Below are 20779 nucleotides of genomic sequence, written 5' to 3' on the forward strand. Positions count from 1 at the left end.
GGGCAAAATTGATGGATGACCTTATCAGGCTTCTGCTGCGAAACAAGTTTCTTTCCCCTTCCTTGTCTTACCAGATGCGGTCTGGGATGGAAATATTGGTGGAGGGATCTAAATGATGAACACCTGAATTATTTCCTTTTTTTAAAAAATGACAAATAGCCCAGCCAGTGTTGCTCAATGGTTGAGCATCAACCTATGAGCCAGGAGATCATGGTTAGATTCCCCGTGGTCAGGGCATATACCCTGGTTGCAGGCTGGATCCCCAGTAGGGGGTGTGCAGGAGGCAGCCAATCCATGATTCTCTCTCATCATTGACATTTCTATCTCTCTCTCCCTCTCTGAAATCAATAATAATATATTTTTTAAATGACAAAAAATGCTACAATGAATAATCTTGTACATAGTAGCATATTATACTTGAATTCCAGAAGAGAGATTGCTGGAATACGTGGATTTCTAATTTTCTAATATGGATTTCAACTTTACAGGGGTTGTATCAATGTGGCCTCCACCAGCAAAATATGAGTGTCCATTTCCTCATAGCCTTGTCAACACAGTATGGCATCAAACTTTTTATTTTCTGCTAAGTTGATAGGTATAGTTGTCATATCCATGTGCCTTACCATGGGAACATGGTTTCTGAAATATTTCCATATTAGTCTGTTGAGATCTAGTTCATACTTTTTAATTGCTATACAATATTCCATTCTATGAATATGTTACCTTTAATTCTGTCACCTACTGATGGATATTTCAGCAAGGGAGGTTCTTTGATGACATTGACAATTTTACAAAACATGGGCCAGTTATTTATTTACTAGAGGCCTGGTGCATGAAATTCGTGCACTGGGGCGGGGGGGGGGTGTCCCTCAGCCTGGCCTGTGCCCTCTCACAGTCTGGGAGCCCCGTGATTGATCACCCCAAAGAGGTGGGCCCTGCCCACCCAACCGGGGCTCTGTGATGGATCACCCTCAGAGGGAGGCCCCACCCACCCTTTGCAGCCTGCCGGTTGGTGGCCTGGGCCTCCCTCTTTGGGGCAATCATGGAACCTCCTGATGGATTGATCGCCCTGCTGGCCTGTGGCCTGGGTCTCCCTCTGCAGGGCAGTCATGGGGCAATGGCCGGGCCCCTGACCAATTGCGTTGCACCCGCCTTGGCTGGCCTGGTACCAGTGGGTGTCATAGCGTGGTCGTCTGGAAGGTCATCTGGAAGGATGTCTGGAAGGTTGTTTGGCTGTCTGGTCTGATTAGCATATTACACTTTTATTATTATAAGTACCGCGCGCTAACTGATTGCGCCACTGGAGCTCCTATTATTATAGATTTGGTTTTATTTTTATTGATTTCCAAGAGGAAGGGAGAGGGAGAGAGGTAGTAACATCAATGATGAGAATCATTGATTGGCTGCCTCCTGCACACCCCCTACTGGGGATTGAGCCCGAAACCCAGGCATATGCTCTTGACCAGAATCGAACCCAGGACCCTTCAGTCCACAGGTCGATGCTCTATCCACTGAGCCAAACTGGCTAGGGCCGGGCCAGTTATTTTGTAGAATATCCCTCATTTTGAATGTATCTGTTTCCTCATCACTAGATTGAAGCTGTGCATTTTTGAAACAAATATCCCAAAAGCAATACTCTGTCCTTCTTGGTGCATCATAACAGGAGGCACATGGTGTCAGGTTTGCCCATCTGATGATGTTAACTGATCTTTTGGTTGATATTGGGTCTTCCAGGTTTCTTTACTAACCGCCCCCCCCCCCCCCCCCCGCCGCCCTTATAATTAATATGTATGTTGTAGGGAGATACTTTGAGAACTGCAGATATCCTATTCATCAGTAAACTTTCAGCCATCAGTTTTACTATGCGATGGACATTTTTAAAAAAGTAAAAATGAACACCTAAAAGGTCTTGTTATATGACAGCTCCTCACCAACCCTTTAATGCTTTCCAGTGGTAGCTGTTGTAAAATCTAAACTTCTTTAGTGGCATAGAAGGCCTTGGCCATCCCTCTACTTAGATTACATGTCAAATTATTTCCCCTTCTACCTCCATATATGAGCTCCATTCACACTTTTCATTTGGGGCCTTAACTTCAGCAATACCCTCCTTGTGTTCCTAGAATGCTCTTTTATCCTCTGCAGCCTTTTCCCCTGTAGCCATTAGATTTCAACATATAATTTCCCCCTAAAATGACTTCTGAACACCTTTAAGCTCCTCCACCCCAGGCATGAGGGTTGGATGAGGGTTGGCCCCTGAGCCAGGGCCCTGAGCCCTCAGGGCTTCAGAAGTGACCAGCAAATGGATGGTGAGGCACCTTCTTATCACAACCCTTTAGTCCCCTTATACAGATATATATATATATATATATCTGCTGTGTTTAGTGTCTGGCTTTTCCCTAACAAAACATACATCTGAAAGCAGGGGCCATGTCTGTGTCATTTGTGACAGACTGCCTGAGCCTGGGTCAGTGCCCGCAGAGAGGAGGTACTCAGGAATTAAGGAATCGGTGCACTCATACTGTCAGTCAGCAGAGGCTTTCTGAGCACCCAGTCTGCTTGTCTCCATCAACAGGGAGGAAACTGAGTATCTTGCACAGGCTGGTGAGGGCAGGTGGACCTGAGAACCAATAACTCTTATAAATAAATAAATAAATAAATAAATTATATATATATATATATATATATATATATATATATATATATATATATATGTTATTGATTTCAGAGAGGAAGGGAGAGGGAAAGAGAGATAGAAATGAGAGAGAATCCTTGATCAGCTGGGTCCTGCATGCCCCATACTGGGGATTGAGCCCACAACCTGGGCATGTGCCCTGACCAGGAATCGAACTGTGACCTCCTGGTTCACAGGTCGATGCTCAACCACAGAGCCACGGCGGCCAGGCATTAGAAAACAAGTTGCTCAGGCTCTGCTATAGGGAAGCCCCGCGTGTGGTGTGGTTGTGTGGAAGCCCAGAGAGGTTGGGGAAAGGCTTCCGGAGGAGTACTGTTTGCCAAGCAGAGACGGTGGGAGGAACAGCACTCCATGGAGAGGGTTCAGCAAGTGCAAAGGCTCGAAGGTAATAGCGGCGCAAACAGAATTTCTAGGTGGCTAAGAAGGAAGTTAAGAGGCCCAGGAGAAGAAGCACTGCATCTGCAGTCCTTAGGCTGATGCCCTGAGTCCCTCACAGAGCTCTCCTTTCTTGGTGAAGGAAGCCAGGTTTGCAATCACACTCAGATCTGAATCCTAGCCCCTCCTTGCTGCCTGGGAATGTGCGGCCATTGTGTATGTGATGGACTGGCACTCAGGAAAAACTCTGGTTTCTCCCACCCCCATTCCCGCCAGCCCAGAGCCCCCAGCTGTGTAGGCCCAGCATCTTCCTGTTATCTTTGTGTGACTAATCTTGCTGGTATTAAGCTTCCAGTTTAGGTGGACATTCTTGGGATTGGCTCCAAGGTGTGACTGCTTGACCCTGTCCCTCCCTGGGGCCCTAGCACCCAGACCCCAGATTCCGAGCAGAGTGTGGAAGGAAAAAGAATTCTACGGAAAGTAACCTCACAGGGTGATCTGGTTATAAATTTCTAACTGGAGGGGGTCCAGTCGTGCCCAGGGCTATAACATTTTAGTAAAAGGTTTATCTTTGCCTTAAGCAAGCTCTGTCCGTTGTTCTTGTGTAACTGGGTTAGTAACACCTTTGAAATAAGTCGTAACCACCCGCTTAACTTATCTGTCCTGAAATCCTATTTTAATTGTCCTGTAATCCTGTCCCACCTTGCTTTCTCCCACCTTCATGTAATCGTCCTTACTTCCCTCCTTAATTTCAAATGCTTAACAGAAACTGCAAAACTGTCATTCCCCAGAGCGTTTGAGATCTTGCTTCCCAGCAATTGTTGTCTGTTTTGGCTCAAATAAACTCATGCAAATCCTCTACAGGTTTGGATGTTTCTTACCTGGAACAAGGGCCTGAGGCTCAACAAGGGCACGGAACTCCCCATAGATCAGAGCTCCACTTCCAACTCACCATCCATTCGCTGGTCACTTCTGAAGCCCTCAGGGCCCAGGGCCTGACTCAGGGACCAAACCTCATGCCTGGGTGGAGGAGCTTAAAGCCCATAAAGATCAGCTCCCGGGGCAGGGATGGAGGATGAGGAGCAGGAGCAAGTCCCACCTGGAGGTCTTTTCACTGGTCATTCTCTAATCAGGAGAAGGCTGAGCTGGGCTTGTGAAGTCAGGAGGGAGCCTGAGGGTCCCAGTGTCCCTCTGCCTGCTGAGATCGTCAGAGGGCTTAACCCTCCCAGGCTGCTGTCTCAGAATTCAGATAAGGCTTGCTGGGCAAAAAAAATCAGCCAAGCTGATTTTCCTCCAGCAATCTGATAACCATGCCTAGCCGAGGTCTTTGTCCTGAGGTCATGTCTCTTGAAGCCAAAGAATGAGATCTCGGACCAGAAGATTTAAGCAAAAATGTGGACATTTTATTGCAAGCGGATTCAGACTCCCGGAATGGGAAGGGGGCCCAGTCATGGGTTGCCCATGAAGCCTTATAGTCTAGGACAGTGGTCGGCAAACTGCGGCTCGCGAGCCGTGGTTTGCCGTTCTGTTGACTAATGAGTTCGCTGACCACTGCGTAAGGCATTACCCTTATCCAGAAGTTTTGACTTCAGGTTAAGACATTAGTACATTATTAAAATGTTTTTTAAGTGTTTTTTCCCCTAGGGCAGTGGTGGACAAACTCATTAGTCAAAAGAGCGGCAAACCGTGGCTCGAGAGCCGCAGTTTGCCGACCACTGGTCTAGGGGTATATTTTTGCTACAAGCCTGCTCTATATCTACCCCTGTAGTGTAGCCACCTTCCATTGTTCTTGCCCAGCAACGGACCTGAACTTTCCCTGTTCCTAAGTGCCAGTTCACCTTATTGTTGCAACCCCTCCCTAGTTTCACATACCTCCCACTCCGAGTCTAAAAACATTTTGTTATTCCTGCATGGTTGGTTTCTGTGATTAGGCTGGCTCAAACTGCCGTGTCTGCCCCTGCCTATGTTCCACCTGCCTTTGTTTTCCCCTGGACCCCTACCCTGCCTGCCTGAGTGTCAAGCTAAGTCCTTTTAAATCCATCTGCCTCCTCTGATTCTCTGGCCCCCTCCTGCTCCAGGCGCCCAGACCTGTGGCCTTCCAGAAGGTATTGGGATCCCATCTTTCCTAAACTTCCGCTGCCATCCACAGGCTGATGGCTCCCACATCTGCATTCAAGCTGGACTCTTCCCTTGGGCTGTTGCCTCTGCAACCACCTTCCCCTGGGTGGCCGCAGGCACCTTGACAAAGCCAAGCTCAGTATTTCCTCCTGTCCAAATCTGCTCTTCCCTCTTCTCTTCCCCCACCAGTGATATCACCACAGCCTAAGGGGGTGAAAAAAGGAAGGCTTCTCTCCTTGACTGAGAATGGTGGGGTCTAAATTAGACCAGACTCTTTGATGCTGTAGAAAGGGTACCTGTGTAACCCTGGCCAGGAAGCTCAGTTGGTCAGAGCATTGTCCCAATACACTAAGGTTGCTGTTTGATCCCAGGTCAGGGCACTTACAAGAAGCAACCAATGAATGCATAAATAAGTGAAACAACAAAATTGATGTTTCTCTCTCTATATGTATCTCTATCTCTTTCAAATCATTAAAAACAAAAATCTTTTTTAAAAAAAAATATATTTTATTGATTTTTTTACAGAGAGGAAGGGAGAGGGATAGAGAGCCAGAAACATGGATGAGAGAGAAACATCGACCAGCTGCCTCCTGCACACCCCCCACTGGGGATGCGCCCACAACCAATGTACATGCCCTTGACCGGAATCAAACCCGGGACCCCTCAGTCCGCAGACCGACGCTCCATCCACTGAGCCAAACCGGTCTCGGCAAAAACAAAAATCTTTAAGGGGTACCTGTGTAGGTGGGTGAGTGAGAAGGACAGAGCAGGAGAGCTGGAATTTTGGAACAACTGAGGCTCTAGTTATCAAGTGAACACCTGCGGTTTTGCAGCTGGAGGTAAAGGATGAATGGGGTTGATGAGGTTGGAGGAGTTGGTGGCTAACTTGGGAACATGGGAGCTCTTTGCTCTCTACAGCTGACTGGGAGGTCAGAAGCCCTTGTCCTGCAACTGGTTCTGTCCTGGGAACCTTTTTTCTGCCAAGGCCCATTTGGATATTTATAACATCATTTGCTGACCATACAAAATTATCACCTTAAAAGTTAGCCTGCTTAAAAATAAATTAGCCTGCTATATTGGGTCAAACATTAATTAACTCACTCCTTATGCCTTGGTCAGAGCCAGACCGAATGATTTCTTGGGTCTTATATGGCACATGGGCCGTTAAAGGATCCCAGCAACTCTGCTGCAAGGTTTTATCAAATCTGAGTTTTTGGAAGAAAATGGGGTAAGTGGGGCTTGGGGAATGGCCTTAGGCCCACATCATCATCATCATCATCATTATTATTATTAGAGGCCTGGTGCACAAATTCGTGCATGGGTGGGGTCCAGCTAGCCCACCCAGATTGGGGCCCATCTGGCCGGCATGGGGGAGGGGCCGAGGGTGGTTGGTGGGTCAGCCCCGCCCCCTGGTCAAACTCCCTGTTGAACTCCCATCAAGGGGACAATTTGCATAATTAGCCTTTTATTATATAGGATTATTATTATTATTATTTCCCCCCACCCCCATGGAGGCCTGGCTGGTGACAATAATTAACTGCTGAGTGGCCTTCGCCCAATCCCAGGCTCCACTCCTGGGCCACATTCCCACTGCCTGACTGACTGCCCGTCTCCTAGGCCACTAAACCCCAGCCATTCCTGAAGTAAGGTGAGGGCAAGGAATTGGAAAGCAGAGCAGACGCCTGAGCTGCACCGAGAGCCACTTCCACTCCCAGGTATGCCACTCCCCACCTATCACAGGTACTCCCAGCATGTGTTAAAGGACTTGCTAGATTGGGAGGGTCCCCTTTGCCTAAAGTGCAGAGATTCCAGCAGTGGAGATGGAGGCCCAGAGCAGAGCAGAGCAGGGCCTGCCCAAGGTTAAACTACAAGTTAGTGTCCATCCCCGAACTAGAACCCTGAGCTCTTGCCTTTCAGCAGAGCACTGAGCTGAGCCTGGGAAATTGAGGAGGGGTTTGTAGAGGGACGTAGCAGGCTCGGAGAGGAAGAGGCCTCTGGCTCTAGAAAGCAGCCACAGTAAGAAAAGCTACTGATTGACCAGGTGGGATCCAACAGAACCTAGAGAAAGGGCTTTCTCACCCCCCTGCCAGGACTCTACATCAGTTGCCCCCATGAAAGCCTCAGCACAGAGAAGGCACAGGGGCCCCAAGCTGAAGGAGCTCTGGACTTGAGGATCCCAGAGTCAGACTTGGGGGGTCCCAGACTTGGAGCACATCTCTCAAACTGTGCCCAACTGATGCCTCAATCTGTGCCCAGCTGGCTATCATGTGTTGGGGGTCTCCCCCCACGTCCCCTTTCCCCAGACATGTAATCCTCAGATGAGAAAACTAAGCCTCAAGATAATTTGAGTTATTTCCCCCTGGGATCACGTAGGAGGTGAGTGTGAGGGCTGGGATTGTGGGCAGGCTGATCTGAAACCCTGAGCCCTAAATTGCTAGACTTTGTTTCCCCAAGGAGCCTGATTGGAAGAATCACCTGGTGGTCCCCAAGAGTACAGATTGGGTCCTGAATGAATGAATTAGCCAATGACAGAACGAATGAACTCTGGAATAAATAAAGTAGCAGAATATGGTTGTGGAAGGGTATGGGGTGTGGACAAAAAAGGGGGGTTCTATGGAAAGTAGCCTCACAGGGTGACCTGATGAATTCCTAACGAGGCAGGTCATGGTGGGTTAGTCATGCCCCAAGCATATATAACTTCTTTACTAAAAAGATTATCTTAGCCTTAAGCAAATCTGTTCACTGTTTCTGTGCAACTAGATTAACGCCCTTTGAAATGCCCCTTTCAGACCCCTCCTTCTAATAATACCTGACAATTCTTTCAGATCCCCCTTCTAAAGTTTGTAAGAGGTAATCTGATCCCCACCTTGCCTTCTTCCACCTTCATGAAACCTTTCTTACCTTCCCTCCTTAATCATAAAAGAGACTTTATTTTTCAAAGCATTTTTTTCATTCTGTTGAGATCTTGCTTCTAGGCATATCCTCTGACTCAAACGAACTCTTACAAAATTCTCAACAGGTTTGGATGTTTCTTAGGTCGACCAAGGGAAGGAATGGGGAGGAGGAGGAGGAGAGCTAGGTGGGAATTCAGTTCCAGGTTTCCCGGAGCCCTGCTGGGCAGAGTCAGCCTGCAGTGATGGGTAACCTTTTGAGCTTGGTGTGTCAAACTTCGCCAAAAAACTGAGCATAACTCGGGTAGTGTGTCACTTTGAGGAAAAAACTAACTCCAAGACTCTAGTCGCAAATGTTTCATCCTCAGGAGCAGCAAATGTTTCATCCTCGGCATGCGGCCGCGTGTCATCAGAAATGGCTACGCGTGTCAGTGCTGACACGCGTGTCATAGGTTCGCCATCACTGGCCTAGAGGCTGCTCAGCTCAGGTCCTGTCCATGAGGCCCAGGCAAGACACCTGAGTTCTACAGGAGATGGGTGTAATGTGCAGACGAGGCAACTTTGTGAGCAGGGGGCGAGTAAGCTTTAGGAGCTGTGGGAAATGAGTGTTTTAGGAGGGCCAGGCATCTGCTGACCAGGAGGCTGAGGGAACAGTTACCTCCCCAAGGTAAGTGTCTGAGGCTAGAGCCGTGGTCGGCAAACTGCGGCTCTCGAGCCACATGCGGCTCTTTGGCCCCTTGAGTGTGGCTCTTCCACAAAATACCACGGCCTGGGCGAGTCTATTTTGAAGAAGTGGCGTTAGAAGAAGTTTAAGTTTAAAAAATTTGGCTCTCAAAAGAAATTTCAATCGTTGTACTGTTGATATTTGGCTCTGTTGACTAATGAGTTTGCCGACCAGTGGGCTAGAGGATTGAGATGCCACAAAGGCTGAGTGGAGGCCACCTCTGTGGCCGGAGGCTCAGGAGCCTCCCCCAGGGACTATCCAGCTAGCTGCCAGTGCCCACCCACCAAGCCTCTGTGCCCTGTGACCTCCCTCAGGCTACATGGGCTCTGGGAGAGGCCAAATGATAAGGCTGGAAGGAGCTAGAACCAAGCTTTTTAAAATTATTATTATTTGAGAGAGAAAGAGAAACATCGATTTGTCATCCCACTTATTTATGCATTCATTGGCTGGTTCTTGTATGTGCCCTGACTGGGATGGAATCCGCCAGAATGAAGACTATGCTCTAATGAACTGAGCTACCTGCCCAGGTGGAACAGAGGCTTTGTTTAAAAAAAACAACACACAGGTCTACAGCTTATCTGGAGCCCTAACATGAAGATAATTGTAAACTTTTACAAAGTCATTTGGTGTAAAAAAATCTGTCCTGAAAATTAATGTGAGGTTACTATCGTTTTTATTTATCCCACCGGTGTAACTATTTCCCCACAGAGTGTGCTCGCCTGATTGTTGAGTGTATGTAAATCATATGACCTGATTTGGTGTTACCTTTCATAAAATCCTAAAAAAGATTGTGAACAAGGGATTGGGGACCTATGGTGATCTCCTGGCTATTTCTGCACATTTCCCAAACCCCATCCCTTAGTGTATGTATCACGTGATGCTCCTGACCACATGGAGAAGTCAGGGAGGCCCCACCCAGGACTGTCCCAAAAGGTGGCGTCTGGTCCCACCTCTCATTGAGGCTGGGAAGACTGAGGGGTGGGGGTAGGGTGTAAACTGCCTCAGGCTTCCTGGAGGCTCCACCCACCTGGAGCTGTTCTTATACCTTGAGGCCACTCCTCCACTTTACTTGTGTCACTGACTACAGCTCTTCCTTCAGGGACTAACATGGCTCCAACGATGACAACACAGCTGTGGCTCCTTCTGGTGTGGGGAGCCGAAGTATGGGCAGCTGGGCCCAGGACTGAGCTTCTCAATGTCTGCATGAATGCCAAGCACCACAAGGAAAAGCCAAGCCCGGAGGACAAGCTGCATGAGCAGGTGGACCGAGGTGGAGGAGGGGTGGTCTGTGGGGAGGAACTGACTCAGTTGAAAAAAGCCGGAAATGAAAGGTTAAACCCTCTCTATGCCTGAGGAGACAGATTTTCAGACCTAGACAGACCTTGGTCTATAGTGCAGGTCTTTTTTTTTTTTTTTTTTAAGATTTCAAGCTTCTATCATTAATATATTATTGATTTCAGAGAGGAATGGAGAGGGAGAGAGAGATAGAAACATCAGTGATGAGAGAGAATCATTGATCCGCTGGTTGGCTTCTGCACGCCCCACACTGGGGATCGAGCCTGCAACCTGGGCATGTGTCCTGACCAGGAATCCAACCGTGACCTCCTGGTTCATAGGTCGATGCTCAACCACTGAGCCAGCTGGCCAGGCTATAGTGCTGGTTCTTAAACTCTGCTCCAGGGGACGCCTGGGAGACTTCAAAGAGGCACTCAGGGTACTTGGGAGACCTGGGAGGAAACCTAAGATTCCAGGAAGCATCCCAGGGACGTGGGCACCCATTCTCCACATTTCCCAGCCCACATCTCACTCCCCATTTTGTCATTTGTAATTTGTTCTTCCCTGTGTGATTTTCTTAAATATAATTTTTTTTGTTTGTTTATTTCTAAGAGGAAAGGAGAGGGAGAGAGAAACATCAGTGATGAGAGAGAATCATCGATCGGCTGCCTTCTGCATGTCCTCTACTGGGGATCAAACCCGCAACCCAGGCATGTGAATCGAACCGTGACCTCCTGGTTCACAGGTCAAGGCTCAACCACTGAGCCATGCCGGCTGGGCTCCCTGTGTGATTTTTGTTGTCAGAATAAAAATCTAATCTCTGACCAGGTAGCACAGTTGGTTGGAGCATTGTCCCCCATACTATGCCAAGGTTTGGAGTTTGATCCTTGGTCAGGGCACATACAAGAATCAACCAATTAAATGCGTAAATAAGTGGAATAAGAAATCTCTCTCTCTCTTTCCCTTATAAAAAAAAAAACACACACAAAAAGACTAGAAATTGGAGAGATCTATTTTTTAAAAATCTAAAAAAACTAATCTGGCAGCTATTTGTTTAACATAAACTTTGTGCCTGTGTTGCCAATACATTGTCAACAGCTCAGCTTCTTAGGCTGTTGGGTTTCTGTCTTACACAAATCAGGAAGCAGGCCCAGGGAGGAGCCTGGGAAGTGACACTGAGGAGACCCCTCCCAGGGGTTGATTTTTGTTGGTTAATCCTCACCTGAGGATATTTTTCCATTGATTTTTAGAAGGAGTGGAAGGGAGGGGGAGACCGAGAGAAACATCTATGCAAGAGAGACACATTGATTGCCTCCTGCACGTGCCCCACTAGGGCCAGGGATTGAGCCTGCAACTGAGGTACATATCCTTGACCAGAATTGAACCTGGGACACTTCAGGCCACAGGCCACAACGCTCTATTCATTGAGCCAAAACGGCTAGAGACCAGAGGTTGATTTTGATTTCAGTTTAGACTGGGAACGATCTCTCCAAGGATCTGAGAGGAGAGGGAGAGAAAGAGAGATAGAAACATCAATGATGAGAGAGAATCATCGATTAGCTGCCTCCTGCACGCTCCCCACTGGGGTTGAGCTCACAACCCAGGTATGTGCCCCTGACCAGAATCGAACCTGAGACCCTTCAGTCCAAAGGCCGACGCTCTATCCGCTGAGCCACTAGGACTTTTATTTTTTCTTTATAATGTTGGCATCATATTGATTTTTTTAAAAAATGTTTAGCCGAAACCGGTTTGGCTCAGTGGATAGAGCGTCGGCCTGCGGACTGGGGGGTCCCGGGTTCGATTCCGGTCGGGGGCATGTGCCTTGGTTATGGGCACGTCCCCAGTGGGGGTTGTGCAGGGGGCGGCTGATCGGTGTCTCTCTCTCATTGATGTTTCTAACTCTCTATCCCTCTCTCTTCCTCTCTGTAAAAAATCAATAAAATATATTTAAAAAAAAATGTTTAGGTTGGACCCTAGCCAGTTTGGATCAAGAGTCTCAGGTTCGATTCTGGTCAGGGGCACATGCCTGGGTTGCGGGCTCGATCCTCAGTGTGGGGCATGCAGGAGGCAGCCGATTAATGGTACTCTCTCATCATTGATGTTTCTATCGCTCTCTCCCTCTCTCTTCCTCTCTGAAATCAATAAAAATATATTTAAAAAACAAAACAAAAGGAAGTCACTTGTAATATGCATTCCAATATGTAAATGTCCATTTGGACCTCATCAGCAGGTAATTATCTCAGTTCCAGTTGTGCTTGTTGTGAGTGACTGAGCAACAGCTGGCAGTGCAGACTGACCACACATAGTGGTGTAACTTGGGTACTTCTAGTGTTGCAGAAAACCGGAGAAGAACCAAGCAATGCTTAGAGAAATGGAGTCACTCTTTATTATTATAACGCGTGGGCCCAGAGAAGAATGCCTTTCAAACTGTGGGCAAAAAACATGGAGGAAATTTCCCTATTTATATGTTTTTACCTTCTTTGTCTCCCAAATATGGGTTTTATTCCTATCCCCTTTGCAAGTTCTTAAAGAGCCCTATGTGCTGCGGCTTTGAGACCTCAACCAAAGGCCTGGCCTGGTGCCAGCACTGATAACTTCCTCTGGGGAAGGTTTATGGGCTCTCTGGAATGGGAGGAGTATTATTTTCCTTATTATTTAAGCAAGCAAGCATTTACAGAAGCCAAAATAGCAGGGTTAAAATTTCAAACAGCAGTTTTTATATATAAGATGGATGCTTCACTAGCAGCATTGACAAGAACTTTTTCAGCCTATATGTATACTTTAAGTGCACATTTTATTATTTTGTTTATACTAAATTCTAGGCCATAGGTTCCATTCATTCAATAAGAATGTATTGAGTACGGTCAAACTTTGTTTCTCGAACACCTCCCATCTTGAACAATTCGGTTCTAGACCAAATGAAAATATGTCTCTGTTGTTGAACCAAACTTCGGTTTGGGACCTGACAATCCTTTCATGCTGATACCTCAGCTTGACAAAAAGCAACTCTCAGGCAACAAACAAAGGAGAGAAGAACGCTTTTGTTGCTGGTGGAAATTGATGATTAGCACAATTTTATAACATAAAAAGGCCATCAAGAGTGCTAATGTTGCACTAGCTGGTTTGGCTCAGGTAGGCAGGGACCTGAAGGGTCCCAGCTTCAATTCCAGATCTAGGGCAGGTACCATGGTTGCAGGCTTGATCCCAGCCCTGGTTGGGGCACGTGTGGGAGGCAACCAATCAATGGGTCTCTCTCATTCTGTCTCTCTACTTCCCTTCCACTCTCTCTAAAAACGAATGGGTGAGATCATGTGGTATTTATCTTTCACTGACTGGCTTAGTTCTCTTAGCATTTGTGGAATATAAAGATTATAAACTGATGAACAAAAATAGATACAGAGGCAAAGAAGCATTGAACAGACTGTCAAACTACAGCGGGAAGGCAGGGGAGGATTGGGGGGGTGGGGGGATAAGAGATCAACCGAAGGACTTGTATGCATGCACATAAGCATAACCAATGGACACAAGACACTGTGGCGGGGGGGGGGGGGGGGTGAGGGCATGTGTCGGGGGTGAGGGTGGGGATAAAGGAGGTGTGTGTGTGGGGAGGTCAATGGGGAAAAAATGAGACGTATGTATTACTATTTGTAATACTTTAAACAATAAAATTAAATTAAAAAACTAATGGGAAAAATACCCTGGGGTGAGGATTAACAACAAAAAAATTAAATTAAAAAAATAGTGCTGATGTTGCCAAGAGTGTGCAAGAGGGGGTGGTTTGATAAATTTTAGAAAAGTGTTTATTTATAGGTTAAGCAGTACATTAGACATGTACTATATATAAGAAAGTTTAAAACAGGGAATAATTTGAATGGATTAATTGAATTTACATTATTTCTAATGGGAAACAATGATTCGATTTTCTAACAAATCGTTTCTCAAACAGCCTTCCGAACCAATTAAGTTCGAGAACCGAGGTTCCATTGTGTTTATTTACTTAGAACTATTCTGGAGTTAGAATTTATTTAACTTGCTTCCTCACCTCCTGGTCTTTGTTACTAAATCAATGAGGCTTAATTGGACCATTTCACAAAATTGCAATTCCCCATCCCTCTCCCCTGCTTTATTTTTCCCCAAACATTTATCCTATGAGAAGTTTTTCTTGCTTTGTCCTCAGTTCCTAGAAAAGTGCCTGGCTAAGAGTAAGTATGAGCTCAATAAAGATTTCAATTAATTTTGTAATGACTACATCTGCCCAAGAGAGGGCCCCCCAACAGCAACTATTTCCCTGAAAGACCAACTGCACTGGGGAACCAAGGGCTCAAATGGGAGACCCTGCCTGGGAAGACATTCTGTGCTGGGCCTGGGACTGAGTCCTGTGTCTTCCCCACCCAGTGCAGTCCCTGGAAGAAGAACGCCTGCTGCTCTGTCAGCACCAGCCAGGAAGCCCATAAGGACGTCTCCTACCTGTACAGATTCAACTGGAACCACTGCGGCCCCATGGAGCCCGCCTGCAAGCGCCACTTCATCCAGGACACCTGCCTGTATGAGTGCTCCCCCAACCTGGGGCCCTGGATCCAGGAGGTATGAGTTCCTCCCTGTGCCTGCTTCCCAGACATCTCCTCGTCCTGCCTCTGCAGCTCTGGGGCTCTCTAGGGCTGGGCTACCGAGAATGCTGGGCCTGAGTCCTTTTCCCCTGCTGACACCTCCCAGGTGAACCAGAGCTGGCGCAAAGAGCGGATCCTGAACGTGCCCCTGTGCAAAGAGGACTGTGAGAGCTGGTGGGAAGACTGCCGCACCTCCTACACCTGCAAGAGTAACTGGCACAAGGGCTGGAACTGGACCTCAGGTGAGGGCCGGGTGGGTGGGGAGAGTGGGGGTGTGAGATGGGTATATGCAGGGACAGAGTTGAGAAGTTGGCAGAACCAGATATAGTTCTGGGCACAATGGCTAAGGGCCTTCCCTCCTCCCACAGGGTCTAATGAGTGCCCGGTCAAGGCTGCCTGCCACCGCTTTGATTTCTACTTCCCCACGCCTGCTGCTCTGTGCAATGAAATCTGGAGTCACTCCTTCAAAGTCAGCAACTACAGCCGAGGCAGTGGCCGCTGCATCCAGATGTGGTTTGACCCGGCACAGGGCAACCCCAACGAGGAGGTGGCCAGGTTCTATGCAGAGGCCATGAATGGAGCTGAGCTCTATGGGGCCTGGCCTCTCCTGCTTGGCCTGGCCCGAATGCTGCTCCTGCTGCTCAGCTGAGCTCCTTTTACCTTCTGATACCTGGTTATCCCCATGCAGTTCAGCCCCACGGCTCAGCTCCCATGGTGGGAGCTCTGTCCAACAGTTTGAATAAAGCAGATATCCCGCAGGTGTCTTGCAAATTTTTTGGGTCTGAATAGGAATGTGACTTCTGCTTCCTTGTTGCCATTGACTGAGACTTGGTCAGTTCCCAGCTCTGATACTTGCTATTTGCCAGATACTTAACTATTCTAATCAGGGACATATTCACAGCTTTCAATTTCATTTTTCACTGTAGAGTCAGGCCCAGGACTTTGTCCTTTGAATTGGACCAAAGCCTCCCAGGGTTGACTGTTCTGTCCTGAGCTCAGCTCTTCAGTAGAAGAGAGGGAATGGGAGTGACCAGCATGTTCTGGATGCTGGCTGGGAAGAGGTGAAGGGGGCCAGCAAGAGCCATACTCCTCTACAGGTAATACCCTCAAAACACTCCCTGCCAGGCATTGTCCTAAATGCTTTATATTTATTCCCATTGGGTGTAGATACTATGGTTTGCATTTTACATATGTGAAAACAGGCCATAAATTAAGGGACATGGTCAAAGCCATCCCCTGCATAAGAGCTGGGCTTGCACTCCAGGCAATCTGGCTGTTGAGAACAAGCTCTTTCCCTTGTGAAGTGGGTAAATGTGTGCATCTTAAAGGGATACTGGACCCACACCTGACCAGAGGAGCAGGGCCTGAGTTGCGCTGGCTGAGCTAGGACTGGATCCCAATCCTAGAACAGGTTCCAAACCAATGATTTGACAGATATGTGGGCATTGATCTCACATTAAGTATAGTTTGTAGCAGTTGTGATAAGCTGGGTTATGTTCCAGTACCATCCCTGAGATCTCAGTGGCTTACCACTACTAACATTTATTTCTTGCTCTAGCTACAGTGATTAATGTGGGTTGTCAGGGGGATACTGCTAGGCACTCAGCAAGGCAGGCTGATGGAGGCCCCATCTGGTTACACACTTTTATGAGACAGGAATAGCAAACTTGGTGAATTCCATACCAGCAGTTAAAGCTTCCACACATCACTTACATATATTTCAAAGAGGAAGGGAGAGGGAGAGAGAAAAGTTGAGAGAGAATTATTGATCGGCTGCCTCCTGCACATCCCCTACTGGGGATTGAACTAGCAACCAGGGCATGTACCCTGACGAGGAATCAAACCATGACCCCTTGGTTCATAGGTCAATAGTCAACCACAGAGCCACACTGGCTTGGCACCCACCTATCACTAGTATTTTGTTGGCCAGCTTAAGTTATGACCATGACTAACTTCAAGGAGGCCAGGGAAGTACAATCCTACATGTGCCTGGAAGGAAAGGGGAATCAGAATGTTTGTCAACAGACCTAATGACTACTACAAAGACTGTTATGCTATGGTCAGTATATTTCTGGCATGGTCATAGTTACAAATGTATTTTTTGGGTTTGGTTTTGGTAAGAAGGAGGAGGACCAACTTTAAATGGAAAGTGGTACAATCTATTGGCTACCACCCTAAATAGTCTTGTGAACACAGTCAATTGATGTATTATATTCTCTACAGAATTTGTGACACTTTACAAATATGGCATGTTTATAGATGTAATAGAGGCCCGATGCACAGAATTCGTGCAAGGGGTTCAGCCCTTGCAGCCACAGTGGCTGCCTCGGACCTCACAGCCCTAGCTTCACCCAGAAGGTCATCCAGAAGGACATCTGGAAGGTCATTCGGCTGTCCGGTCTAATTATCATATTATGCTTTTATTATTAGAGATTAAAATTACTGAAATTTAAGATTAGAATCACCTCAATCCAACATACCTTATCAAAGGTCTACTGTGCTGATTGTGAATCCTATATAATAAAAGCCTAATATGCAAATTGATGGAAGGGCAAAATGACAGGTCACTATGATGCGCACTGACCACCAGGGGGCAGACGCTCAATGCAGGAGCTGCCCCCTGGTGGTCAGTGAGCTCCCACAGGGGGAGCGCTGCTCAGCCAGAAGCCAGGCTCACGGCAGTGCTAAGGAGTAGTGAGCAGGTGGGCAGTAAGGAGCAAGGTCCTGGACTGTGAGAGGGCACAGGCCAGGCTGAGGGACCCCACCCTCCCAGTGCACAAATTTTGTCATTTATAAAAATACTTGGCTTTAGCCATTCACGGGTCAATGCTCAACCACTGAGTAATTTAAAAGACAACAGATTGGAGGAAATATTTGCCAAACACAAGTCTGATAAAGGATTTATATCCATACTATGCAAAGAATGGCAATAATCTATATATATATAAAAGCCTAAGTGACCGGAACGACTGGTAGCTATGACGCATGCTGACCACTAGGATGCAGACGCTCAACACAGTGCGCTGTCACAGCTAACCTCTCCCAGCTGGCCCAGCTGGGACGGGGAACTGGGGTTGGGTGGCGGCAGACACAGCGCCTTTCCCATGGGGGCCAAGGGCTGGCTCCCTCCTCATGGCAGGCAGCCAACCTCCCATGCCCTGTCCCTCCCCCTGGCCAGCAGGCCTGGATCAGCCCATTGCCTGCCTGCCATGGTGGCAAGGGAAGGAGCGGGGGAGGCAGGGAACCATGCAGTGGCAGGCTACCAACAATGGTAGTGTCGGTGTCTGGCGTCTGTTCCTTCCACGCCCAGCATGGAACCGTAGTTTCCTCTCCGGCCTGGCCCTGATAGGCCTAGCCCCAATCAGCCCTGATCGCTGGCCAAGCCTAGGGACCCCACCCGTGCATGAATTTCATGCACCAGGCCTCTAGTTCAATAATAAAAACAAACAGGCCTGTCAAATAATGGGCAAAAGAAATAAATGGACATTTCATCAAAGAAAGTACATGAGTGGCTAACAAGTACATGAAAAGATGCTCAACATCTTTTGGAAATGGAAATTAAAACCATAATAATACACTCATTTCATCCCATTAGACTGACTATGATAAATAAGACGGCCAATAACAAATGTTGGTAAGGTTGTGGAGAAATTGGAACCCTCATACATTGCTGATGGAAATGTAAATGGTTCTACCCTTTGGAAAACAGTGGCAGTTTCTCAAAAGTTAAATGTACAAGTCTTATAACCCAACAAATCAAGAGAAATGAGAATACATATCACACAAAAACTTAACATTTGAATGTTCATAACAGCATATTCATAAAAGCCCCAAATTGGAAATAACCTAAATGTCCATCAACTGATGAATGGATAGACAAAATGTGTTGTATCTATAGAATGGAATACTTTTTTAGCAAGAAAAGCTAATGAACTAGGACCCTACCCGCACGATTGAATCGTGCGCTGGGCCTCTAGTTAAGTATAAATGTGTATGAGAAGGAATAAAAATGTTCTAAATGTTACAGGGGGTGGGGAGGTAGAGGAAGGTATAGGGTGATGGAAGGAGACTTGACTTGGGATGGTGAACACAATACAGTGTACAGATGATGTGTTGTGGAATTATGCACCTGAAACCTGTATAATTTTGTTAACCAGTGTCACCCCAATAAATTCAATAAAAATTATAAGTTAAAAAACAATAAAACTCTTTTACAGTAAGGTTTCACCACTTGGCAAAATCATTGTAAACTTTAAATAAGTAAATTTTATGATATGTGAAATGAATGAATAAATGAATGATTGCCTATAGGGTATTCTCTCTTGCATGGTAGCATATAGGGAATCTTGTATGATTCTGATTTCTATGGGTTGCACCCATGAGGGCTGTATTCTAAGGAATTTATCATCTGGCTCCATACAATCTATTATCTGAGACAATATTTTTGAATTCTCATCTGAGTTTATGTTTATTGATTTTAGAGAGCGGAGGGGAGAGAGAGAGAAACATTGATGTGAGAGAAACATCAGTTTCCTCCCATATGTCCCCTGACCAGGATTGAACCCGCAACCTAGGTATGTGCCCTGACCAGAATCTAACCTGCAACCTTTTGTGCAGGGGAGCACACTCCAACCAACTGAGCCACCTGGGTAGGGCTGAGGCAATTTCTATTTGATTACGAACTTTGAGGCATTGGTTGGATCAATACAGTAATCACCCGGGTCCGGGTGAGGCCTTGGGCCCCTGGATCCGGGTGAGCCTGGGTCCCGGGTCCGGGTGAGGCCGTGGGCCCCTGGATCCGGGTGAGCCTGGGTCCTGGGTCCGGGTGAGGCCGTGGGCCCCCGGATCCGGGTGAGCCTGGGTCCCGGATCCGGGTGAGGCCGTGGGCCCCTGGATCTGGGTGAGGCCACGCGCCCCTGGGTCCGGGTGAGGCCATGCGCCCCTGGGTCTGGGTGAAGCTGAATCCTGGGTCTGGGTGAGGCCGTGTGCCCCTGGATCCGGGTGAAGCTGGGTCCCGGGTCCGGGTGAGGCCGCGCGCCCCTGGATCCGGGTGAAGCCGTGCCCCTGGGTCCGGCCGAGACCAAACCAGAGGGAGTCGGACCTGCATTACCACCATTTGTCCACCATCCAGAGCTGAGGGGTCAGTACCGACATGTACTCATAAGGAACTGGTGGACATTGATATTGGGTCTCAAAAGAACTGTTGGTCCAGAAAGAAACTCACTACAGACTGATTCATTTGCCTGTCAGCATAACTATTATTGCTCCGCGCACATTCAATTCCTATAAGTATATCTCTAGTGACACATGATGTCGCTCATCTAGGGGAAATGATGAACAACATAGACTGATGAACAAGAACAGAACCAGAAACAAGGAGGCATCGATCGGACTATCGGGCCTCAGAGGGAGGATAGGGGAGGGTGGGGGGAGGGGGGAGAGATCAACCAAAGGTCTTGTGTGCACGCATATGAGCCTAACCAATGGTTAAGTTCAACAGGGGGTTGGGGCATCCATGGGGAGGGGTGTGGGAGGGGAATGGGGGGATGAGGACAAATATGTGACACCTTAATCAATAAAGAAATTAAAAAAAAATACAGTAATCAAGGAGGGAGTCTGTTCTTGGTGTAGATGAAGATGACAATACCAGTTGAGACATTTAAAAACGTAGCCCACTGACCAAAAAAATTTTTTAGAGGGAGTGTTTATTCCAGTTGGCACAAGTGTGGTCTGCTAAATTGAGGGTTAGCGATCAGAGCCAGCGGAAAGAAAAGGGCTGCATCATATGACTAATTAAAAAAAGAACATGAAGCACATTACCAAAAATACCGGCACAATAAGCACAATCATATCCTTTGTCAACTTCACTATTTCTTTGAAAATTATTTCTTCTTACCTGTTTGTGGGTAGCATTTCTTTTGCTTTGGGGCTGGAATTTTTCTGGACAAGAACCAGGGCTCTGATAGGTTGAATTATTCAAGTGTTAGTTTATGGTGGTGATGTCAGATCCATGAGTCTATTTTCCCATCAGTCAATCATGGCAGGATCTGTAGGGAAACAAAAGGAGAGAATAGAAACCACTTGTTAAAAGGACCAG

The 20779-nt window shown here is 47.2% G+C and overlaps 2 protein-coding genes across 3 annotated transcripts in view; one reads left to right on the forward strand and one right to left on the reverse strand.

Annotated features, from left to right (window-relative positions):
• The window catches only part of ANAPC15 (anaphase promoting complex subunit 15), a 93015-nt gene that overhangs the window by 55699 nt on the left and 16537 nt on the right, over positions 1-20779 (reverse strand). Inside the window, exon 2 of the mRNA XM_079788175.1 lies at positions 20579-20729. The gene's annotated coding sequence lies outside the window, so the exon portion shown is untranslated. The remainder of the gene's footprint in view (positions 1-20578; positions 20730-20779) is intronic.
• LOC307109853 (folate receptor alpha-like) lies at positions 6791-15472 on the forward strand. Of its 2 annotated transcripts, XM_079788816.1 has the most exons (5): positions 6791-6900; positions 9900-10060; positions 14471-14659; positions 14789-14924; positions 15051-15472. In XM_079788816.1, exons 2-5 carry the CDS (start codon positions 9908-9910, stop codon positions 15329-15331), a joined length of 759 nt encoding a protein of 252 aa, XP_079644942.1. In that variant the 5' UTR covers positions 6791-6900; positions 9900-9907; the 3' UTR covers positions 15332-15472. The 2 variants fall into 2 exon arrangements, with proteins under 2 accessions (XP_079644942.1, XP_079644941.1); XM_079788815.1 differs by lacking the exon at positions 6791-6900 and having other exon boundaries at positions 9882-10060; positions 15051-15471.

Source organism: Cnephaeus nilssonii, assembly GCF_951640355.1.
Source record: "Cnephaeus nilssonii genome assembly, chromosome: 13".
NCBI classification, from domain to species: domain Eukaryota; kingdom Metazoa; phylum Chordata; class Mammalia; order Chiroptera; family Vespertilionidae; genus Cnephaeus; species Cnephaeus nilssonii.

What these genes read in the sequence shown, in the direction of transcription:
- LOC307109853 (XM_079788816.1), top strand. Translation starts at nt 9,908, where the DNA reads ATGGCTCCAACGATGACAACACAGCTGTGGCTCCTTCTGGTGTGGGGA. An exon ending in AGGACAAGCTGCATGAGCAG is followed by an intron (nt 10,061 to 14,470) that starts GTGGACCGAGGT and finishes TTCCCCACCCAG; the next exon opens with TGCAGTCCCTGGAAGAAGAA. An exon ending in TGGGGCCCTGGATCCAGGAG is followed by an intron (nt 14,660 to 14,788) that starts GTATGAGTTCCT and finishes GACACCTCCCAG; the next exon opens with GTGAACCAGAGCTGGCGCAA.